This window comes from Trachurus trachurus (genome assembly GCF_905171665.1).
Source record: "Trachurus trachurus genome assembly, chromosome: 23".
Classification (NCBI taxonomy): domain Eukaryota; kingdom Metazoa; phylum Chordata; class Actinopteri; order Carangiformes; family Carangidae; genus Trachurus; species Trachurus trachurus.
The window spans coordinates 6,861,132-6,870,934 of NC_139912.1; the positions used below are offsets into that span (position 1 = coordinate 6,861,132).

At 42.0% G+C, this 9,803-nt stretch overlaps 1 protein-coding gene across 1 annotated transcript; it reads right to left on the reverse strand.

Moving 5' to 3' along the window:
* Positions 1-525: 525 nt before the first annotated feature.
* chpt1 (choline phosphotransferase 1) lies at positions 526-9,741 on the reverse strand. Its single transcript, XM_083999634.1, has 8 exons — positions 9,331-9,741; positions 6,357-6,504; positions 6,128-6,269; positions 5,939-6,023; positions 5,296-5,427; positions 4,413-4,571; positions 4,173-4,298; positions 526-2,320 (listed from the first exon to the last, which is right to left on the reverse strand). Exons 1-8 carry the CDS (start codon positions 9,568-9,570, stop codon positions 2,201-2,203), a joined length of 1,152 nt encoding a protein of 383 aa, XP_083855760.1. The 5' UTR covers positions 9,571-9,741; the 3' UTR covers positions 526-2,200.
* Positions 9,742-9,803: the final 62 nt, after the last annotated feature.

Consider the following 9,803-nt stretch of genomic DNA (forward strand, 5'->3'; position numbering starts at 1 on the left):
CTGTATGTGTGTCCCCGTGGGACTCGACAGGAATCGCTACTGTCTGAAATTCAGACCCCTCCTCAGCATGTTCTGTAACTTATTTTGATTGTATTATTGTATCGGTGAACCAAGTGAGCGATGCGATGCGATGCGATGCGCCTGATTTGAATGCTGCAGAATGTCGACATAAAAACCAACAAACATAAAAATAAAAAAAAAAGCTTGTCACCCGTTCACAATCTTTTCCTCTGAATGTCACTTTTACAAACTACTTTATTACTATAAAGTCAAACTAACGTTGCTGTGGCTTCCAGTCGGTCACATGATGTTTAAGCTGATGTCAGCAGGCCATGGCAATGAGTAATGTATCAGGAAATGGGGTTTCCTCATTGGGCGTCGGTTCAACGGTTCCTCTGGCTGAAATAAATGTGATTTGGTTCAGTCTTCAAGCTGCTGTTTTTGTTTTTACTGTGTCAAAGCAACAGAGAACATTCACACATTTCACACATTGAGTAAATTTCCCACCACGCAACAAAACACATGAAAAATATTTTCTTTATTACAATCTTTTCCACTCATGTCGTGTTAGTACAAAGGTGTTTTTAACTATATTATTATTATTATTATTATTGAACAGTGCAACATGGTGTTGAAATCATGTCAATGCATAGTTTCAAACTGTCTTAACTTTCGCTAATTCGTCGTGTTAAGGAGATGCCTCTCAATAACGTCCAGAGTCCTGAAGGAGCAGAGTATGAGAGGAAGATGATTCTAGTTTTCCAGATAAAATCAAAAATACAATAATTTGTGTTTTTTTTCTTAACGTTAACATGGTTTTTAACTGGCACTACAGAAATATCCCTTTGATCCCAAAATAAACCTGAATAATGAGTTAGTTAATATTCAATCAATACAAAAATTACCGATAACCCAACAAACCTCCAAATGAATCACTCACCTATACATCATTTACATTTGTATAAGCAAAAAGAGTTTAAAAATAAAAAGATAAACTTCCAGTAGCACTGTATCATCATCATTATTATTATTATTACTAGTGTTTTCATGGTATATTTCAGTGGAAAAAGAGAAAGAAAGAAAAAAAAAAGAAACGTACAAAGCTGCTTTAAATATTCACAAGTTTAACAGTAATTACAACAAAAATATTTAAGGCGACTTGAATTCTGTACAATCACAAATAATCATTAGCCCTTCAGGGAGAAGAACAGAGAAAGCAGAACGAGTCGAGTGTTAATGCTTCATTTAGCTGGCAGCACTAAAGGCCCGAGGTGAGGCGTCGCGTGTATGTGTGTGTGTTTATTTTCGAGTTCTGTAGGATGAGATGAGTTAACAACGAATAATAAAACATATTAAAGAGACTGTGGAGGTGTTTGTGAGGGAAGCCCCGATAGACAAACCAGTCGTCGTTTCTCAGCATTAACACAGACCCACACCGTTAACCCTTTTCACGCAGCCCGTTGACAAACATACCAGTCCACATTGCAAAGTTCATTGGAAATTATCTGAGGTTTTGAAGGTTTTATCTTTTTTTTTTTTTTTAGAGTTATCATCATCATTTTAAATCTTAATCTGTGTTTTCAAACTCAGTTCAGATTGACTCACATTCATTTAATAAATAAAAACAGAGATTAAGAAATGTTTCGAATGATACTTTCATCACTCTGGGCACATATCAAAAGAGATTTACCCCCGATTGTTACATGTCTATGTGTTACATAAACATGATTCAAACATATCTTTCAACGTAAAACAGATTTTGATATTTGCCCGAGCTGGAAAAGTAAAAGTACCCACTGAAAAAAGAAAACAATTTGGTTTTTAACTTGAATGAATAAGAGCATCCTTTACTTTGTTTTCTGACATCATGCACTAATATTTAAATTAAAAAATGAATTCAAGGAAAACTCTGGTTCCACCTAATTTTCAATTTTATACATATGTATCCGTGCTTTTCTTTTCTTTTCTTTTTCGTGTATTTTTTTTTTTTTTGGTTTAGTTTGTAGTGTCCAGTTGTTTTGTTTTGTGTTTTTGTTTCCATCTGGTATCAGAGGCAGTTTTTTTAATCAGAAGTGGTCACTTTGTCAAGGCTGCAGTGGCTCAGGGTCGAGGGTCTCTCCTCGTCGCGGTGGCCCTCGTCTGCTTTCAGGAGCGGGGAGAGGTCTTCGTCTCCCCCCGCCTCCTCCCGCCGGGCAAGCTGTCAGTCACGGTGGGCGGGGCCCGGCGGCGGCGTGATGCTGAACACCTGTATGCGCAGGTGGGAGGCGATCTGGAGGCACACACCTGTGCAGTAGCGTGTTAGATCCAGAAGAGAGAGGATCTGAGGGATAAGATTAGAAAAAAAAAAATAATTATAAACTATATGCAATATATCAATTAATGTGCTAGTTAATTAATGATGTGTTAAGGATAACTTTTTAATCCCATTATTTGACTTATTGGAGTGTTTCTCCAAAATCATTATGTTTGTACAAGACACTACACTGATGTCAGCACGTCTATAGAACAAGACTCGAGAATTGTTAAAGGGATAGTTCAACATTTTGTCAAACTGTAATCCCTATAGTCATAGCAGTAGGTTCGTTACCTTTAATTGTCGGTGCAAGCTATTTTTAGAACGGCAGAGCAGAGCCGTGAGCTGCTCAGAGCTACGCTACGGAGGCTCATGGGATTTCTTGGTTTCCCTCATCAAACTCATCAAATGCACAATCCAACAACTCCAAAACGCTCTGGTGGACAAGTTGTGACCTGCACATTCACCACGCTATGAGATAATAACGGAGCGTTACGAGGCGGAGTTCAAAAGGTCAAAAGTGTCCAAAAAAGTTGCCATCAAAGCTAAAGGTGGCCACTTTGAAAAATCTAATATATGAAACATATTCTGCTTTGTTTAACACTTTTTTGTTAACTTTGTAATTCCATATGTGTTACTTCATCGTTTTGATGTCTTCAGTTTGAAATTACAAAATAGAAAGTCATGAAAAAACGATATGTGCTGTAACGACCTCAGAGAAAACAAATGAAAGCACAGGCTTGGACAAAGTTGCACGACTTTTACTTTCTTTTCTTGATATGATTCTTTTATGATCAGTTGGCTGCGAAGACACAGTCGTTAGGCTACCACATGATCGTCACGGTGACGAAAGTCTATCTGGTGCTCTGAACTTTGAACCACAGATGTACTGTGCCTCTGATTAGATTATTAATAAGGACTGAACTCCACTGTCTTATGGGCAGGTTGATTTTCCTGTTAGTTGCCACCTCGCTCACCTGTCCTGCAGGTTTTTCCTGCTGCAGCTGCTCCAAACTCCACGCTTGATTCAAATTAAGCTTTTATAATAATAATACACAGGTCTGAACTGAACCACGTGTTGTGTCGTGTGTTTGGAAAAAGAATAGAGGACATAATTAAATAAGTGCCAGTTTTTCTGGTGGAACAACTCTCTCTGCAACAGTTGCAACATTTCACAACAGCTTTTCAAAATACATTTACCTCCATTTGGTGCATGTGTCATGAATTGTCAAACAACATACTGTACATCAGACTTCAAATTCATAGTAAAAGAGCAGCATCTGCCGTTACAGTTTATGGCTTCTATGCAAATTCAGTGTATTTAGAGTAATCCTGTGTATATTTAAAGGTTTACCAAGTCGCAGGGTGTGTTTTAGTTTCCATTACAGTACTGTATATTGTGTGGTTGTCACTTTAAAACGAAACTGAACAGGGCAGTAACTCAAGATCCAAACTGATAATAATCCAAGAGAAGTGGCTGATTATATACTGTACTGCTGAGTGATACACAGTTCAAGAGTCTCTCCATAAGGTGGTTGAACTTTGAACATCCTGAGCCGCGTTTAGTTCAAGTCAATAATATCTGAGTTAAAACATTAAAACGGGTGATGTGTGCTTTAATGTAGAGGCTGGTCTGTGCACATGGCGTTATGCAACTTCACCAGCAAACTGAGCAAGTTGATGCTGTGGCCCTTTATTTATGTTTTCTGTGTCTGTGGGGGAGCTTTTATGCAGGTTGCATTGTGGGAAATGTAGGCCCCCATGTTTTCTAAGCATGGCACCACATTTGGGACTATGAGCCTCTACCTCTTGTATTCTTGAATGCTCTTTAAAGTAGTAAGTAAATTAGTTTTCTACTGTGAGGTTGTGTGATACTGACCATGGCGATCCAGAGGACTATGTGCTCGTCTATGAAGCTGTTGAAGTACTGGTTGAGGAAGAGGAGGCCGGGGCCGATGAAGGCTGTGTCCGGGAGGTGCAGCTCGCTCTTGGTCATGTGCGCTATCTGCAGAGGAGACACCAATTACATGCTCTTCATCACATGATGCAACACAGGCCAGAAACAAACAAACAGAGAGTAAGAGGAATGGATGATGGAAACGTATCAGACGTTACGTACCACCAGTTTGTTGGAGATCTTGGCGATGACCATGCCGAAGGTGAGCAGGTAGAGACAGGGGTGGTGCTCAAACAGGTGGCTGGACGACTTCTTGAAGATGATGAAGGCCAGGGTGAGGATAAGTCCGATGTGCAGACCGGGACTCAGCACGCTGGTGTCCTACACAACAGGACTGTCTGTTAGTCATGCATGTCACACGCTGCAAACTCATATTTTATGCTCTATTTTAGTCTAGTTTTTATTTTAGTGTATTTTTTTTCTCTCTCACTTTTTCCTGTACTTTCTTTTATTCTTTTTTCTTGCTTTTAATTGTCCAATTTTGACTTTTTTGAGTTTTTATTTTAATTTTTATGTTTTTTTCCCCTCTTACTATTAAAGAGATAGTTCAACATTTTGGCAAATTGGCCCATTGCCATAATCCCTATAGTTTTAGCAGTAGGTTCATTACCTTTAATTGTCGGTGCAAGCTATTTTTAGAACGGCAGAGCAGAGCGGCAAGCTGCTCAGAGCTACACTACAGAGGCTAATGGGATTTCTTGGTTTCCCTCATCAAACTCATCAAATTTACAATCCAACAACTCCAAAACGCTCTGGTGGACAAGTTGTGACCTGCACATTCACCACGCTATGAGATAATAACAGTGACTGTGTTTTTGTTTTGTTTGGTCATTTTTGTTCGTATATGTGTATACTGTATATGACTGTGTACATAAAAAAGAAAAGGTAAATTGTATTTCTGTAATTGGAAGTATCGTATTGTATTTTTCCAATAGGAATATTTGGAGAAAGAAAGAAATGCGCTATATAAATAAAGCTGCCTTGCCTTCCCTTACATGTTACATTTACATGTTTGTCCAGACTTGTGTGTGAAGAGTCGACTTACAGCCACTGTGGAGCCGTTTTTGCCGACGCCTCCGTTCAGGATGACGTAGAAGTAGTTGTAGCAGGAGTAGAGCGCCCCGCCGATGATGCCCAGGATGGGGAAGACGTAGAACTTCAGTCCGATGACGGGCAGCTACGGAAACACACGAGGGTCAAATTAAGGCGAAGACACATAAGCACTGTGCTTCAATAGATAGAGGAAGGCTGCTTATATGAAAGCTGCAGGCATGCCGAGCGTGATGGGAGGGCAAAGCAAAAAAAAGAAAATAAAAGAAATAAAACAAAAACAAATAAACAATGCGGGTGACATCATCAGCTTTTTGAGCCAGATCATGTCTAATAGATGACCTGTTGCCATGGCGTTAGCTACCCATATTTACCTTCTGACTTCTCTCATGTGATGTTAAGTCAAGCCTCCAAAGGCAGCACAGAGTAAAAGTAAAACACAAATTCTATTTAAGGACTAGAAAGGATGACTAGAAACTAGGAATTGATTCAGAGAGGATTAGTGTGGCGTAGAAACTAATGGAGAAGAGTCTCTTACTACAAGGTGAAATGAACATGTTCCTGTGTGTGTGTATGTGTGTGTGTGGTGTGCAGATGTGTACACATGACTGCACATAGTATTATCCACTCGGAGTTACCGTGATCTGCCAAAGGCCCACGCCTCCGAAGGCCGACATCAAGTACATGAGCATGATGGCGAACTGCACCTCTGTGACGTCCACGCTGCGCAGGGAGAATCAGAGCGAGAGCAGGATGAGCTTTTAGCTTTTTGACGCGAGGAGGAGAGAAGAGAAGAGCTTGTTATGTAACGAGACTACGAGACTTACAGGCCGAAGCGCAGAGTCCCCGACACGTAGGTCTGCCAGTGGGCGCAGAAGAACATGAACATCCCGATGAACCCGCAGAAGAAGATCCAGTCCGGGTATCGGCCGATGCCACATGAAACGCACGTCCCAATGGCAACGAACACTGCAGGGAAACAAAAACAAAATTAGAAACATTGAAAATATAGTAGAATACAGCTTCAGTTTTGATCTTTAGTGAGCAGTAACGCACCTGTGGAGACGGCGTCGCAGCCATGGTCAAAGAGTTCCCCGAGCGCCGAGCTGCTGTTGGTCCTCCGGGCCTGTTTCCCGTCGATGGCGTCCAGACTCTGGTAGATGAAGAGGCCGAGGGCGCTCAGGATGAAGGCCCAACCCGGAGCCTGAAGGACGAGGGAGGGGAGGGGGGAGAGACTTTGTTATTAAGGGAAAAAAAAGTTGCCAAGTTGAATCATCAACTGATCATTTAAAGGTATACTTCACCCAAAATCGATAATTCACCAAGATTCTACTCACCGTCATGCCAAGGAAGGGTTTGGAGAACTTTCTGAGTCATCATAACGCTTTTGGAGTTCCAGGGGGGGTCCGGCTGGCAACGGGTTTTCATATAATGGCAGCGGATAGAGCTCACTTTTGTATCGTTCAAAACACACACACAAAAAATGTATGTGATCTCTGTTTTTATCCTTGTTGTAGCAGTAGCCCCCAGTGGCTGTGTAAGATTTGCTGTGAGATGTTATTCTGTGTTTACATCATACATCCAGTGGTTTACAACGACAAACGAACATCTTGCAGCAAATCTCGTGCACAAACATCAACAGAGCCACTTGGAGCTACTACTACAACAAGGCTAAAAACAGAGATCACATTAATTTGTTCCCAACAACTTTTTCATGTGGCGGCTTCAGGACACTTGGGTCCGTACAGACGAGCAGTATGGAGGTATTTGGATGTTTCATAGTGTGTGTTTTGGACGATACAAAAGTGAACTCTATCTGCCGCCGTTATATGAAAACCTGTTGCCAGCCGGACCCCCCCTGGAACTGCAAAAGCGTTTTGATGACTCAGAAAGTTCTCCAAACCCTTCCTTGGCATGACGGTGAGTAGAAAATTGGTGAATTATCAATTTTAGGTGAAGTATCCCTTTAAGTCATTTTTATGGCAGTAATCTCTTGTTCTAACTTCACAGTTGCTAGATAAGAACAGATGTTGACAAAGCTTTCCCTCCAGGACAGTATCAACAGCTGCAAAAAGTTATAGCAATACTGTTTAAAATGTTTAAAATCACAATCATACCATAATTAACATGTTAATTTGCATTTTACCCCCTTACATTATTGTATTATTATTCATTTATTTTTGTCTCTATTGAGATGTGGAGCTTGGTGGATGCTGTCTGGAGAAGTAATGGGTGTTTACAAGCTAAAACTGTAAAATATACAGTAACCCTCAAAAATAGACTATGAAATGTGACACTGTGACAGTGTACAGGCTGCAGAGGTCATTATCTTTAACCACAAACTCATTACTTGCATCTTCCGAGTTGTTTTCCACCGGATATGAATCCACGGATGTGTCAATTATCAGCACTCTGTGTGTTATTATCACATTGTATTTGAGTGTGTGAGCATATAGTGTGTGTGTGTACTGTACAGTAAGCATGGAGGAGGAGGAGGGCTTCCAGCTGACAGCAGTGGGCTGGTTCCTCTAACTAGGGTGAAGGTTACCGACCATCTGGACACTGGAGCCGACTGCCAACCGATGCAGTGTGTTCATCACTGTGCTGCAAACTATAGTGTGTGTGTGAGTAGTTAGTGAGTGAGCAATGCATGTGTGTAGGTTTGTGTGAGTGAGACAGACAAAGAAAAGTCTGTGTGTCTCCAACTGAGATCCCATGCTGTTGTCCCAAATATCCAGAGGACCCGGCCGCTTTCTGCTGGCTGGCGGGGACAGAGTCCACTTGTCTGGGGGGTTATCACAGAGGTCACTCAGGGGGAAACTCTGCTGTTCATATGAATTTCTCAGATATGTGTTTGTTTGCACATGTATAGGACTTTCATACCTTTACAGTGCACGAATAAGAGTCCACACACATTTATACACAAGGCCCTGTTTTGTTCTGCTGCTGAACAGTGCAGTGGGACTTGAAATGCTTTTGCACTTGAGGAATTTGACAGTAACAGCATGGTGCATGGACTGTGGACCGGACAAAGGTGTGTAGGCTACATCTGATAAAATAAAAAAAAGCCACACACACATGCACACACAGACACACACCTTTGCATTTCCTGCTTAAGTCCACTGCTCCACATGAACCTGGAGACACAAGCTAAGTGGATCAGAGGTCAACTGTCAGCTCAGCCACGCTGCTCTGTCTATTTCTGTATTTTAGGTGAAAGTTGCTTGGACATCTGAGGCCTGACGTTGCAGCTGGAGCAGTTTCACAACGACTTACTCATCGAAACAGCAGTTTTACACTTTTAATAGGATCCCCCCCCCCCCCTCCATATATCTGATCCAACACTGAACTCTTTCTCTTTCCATTTTCCATTCCACCACGCTGTTTGTTAAATTCCGCGAAGTGAAAACAAACAATATTTCCCTTCAGACTATTGTTTTGTTTTGACACCAACAGAAGCCGCGTCACATGATGAGCACCGGCCGAACCACAACACGTAAAAAAGCTGACAACTTTCCAAGTAAAAGGACCACATGACGAGACGCGTCCATCTCCAACACGGTCCGCAGTGTCACACCTAATCCGATTACAAGTCTGACAAATTAAAGCGTATCGGCTTGTATGTGTCATTTTCACGCAAAACACCTAAACATTTAAGATCTTTCCAACATCCTGAAGGTTTAGTCTACAATTCGGCTTTTATTGATTTACATAAAGCAAAACATATTTAGGTCAAAGCGTCCACTTTCTGTGTAGGTTGCGTGTGCGCCAAAAATACACCACCGAGGGCGTTAGTGAGCAGCATTACCTCATCAATAAAGTAGAAGTTTTGAACAATAGTAGAATTTAAGTGGATTAAACCAATGCCGAATTAACAAGTAGTTTCTGCTGATTCAGAAAATATATGCCATCATAGCTTTTAATTAATGTAAAGTTTGCATGTGGCGAGAAAAAGTACATGTGCGCTGTTTCTCAATGGAGGTGCCTTACGCGCAAAGACGAGTCTCCAAGGTCGCTGCGTTGTACTCACCTCCTCTGTTGCCGTGGGACAATAATAAACAAGCACCACCGTGGTGAGGATGTTGACCACCAGCCCCACTATGGTCAGCGTGTTGGGGGCGACCCACGTCGGGATCTGCTGGACCAGCCAGTTCCAGTAGATCTGGCACGGGGGCTCGAACAGGGACCGACCGGAGGCGCTGTATTTGTGCTCCTCCAGCCGCTTCAGCTGAGCCGGTGACAGCGGCTCCGGCCACAGGAAATGTGGCATAATAATGTGTCACTTCACTAGTCTAATTTACCGTAACAAACTTCCCCGAAACACCACCTGCGCTATCTTCTGTCGGCGTGCTCCCCGGAAAAACAGCAGCTCATTGGGCATTTATAGCTCGGTGACCGGCCGAGGCCATTTCCACAGCGGAACCATGAGATGTCGATAAGTTTGTGCGTTTCTCGTCGAGTAGTAACGTCTCGACAGGAAGTGAAGCCCCGGAAGGGAATAAG

Bases quoted from the DNA above. Each gene is read 5' to 3' on its own strand.
- chpt1 (XM_083999634.1), bottom strand. From the start codon at position 9,570: ATGCCACATTTCCTGTGGCCGGAGCCGCTGTCACCGGCTCAGCTGAAG. The intron at 6,505-9,330 runs GTGAGTACAACG...CTCGTCCTTCAG, and splicing joins GTCCCACGGCAACAGAGGAG to GCTCCGGGTTGGGCCTTCAT. The intron at 6,024-6,127 runs GTAAGTCTCGTA...CTCCCTGCGCAG, and splicing joins GGGACTCTGCGCTTCGGCCT to CGTGGACGTCACAGAGGTGC.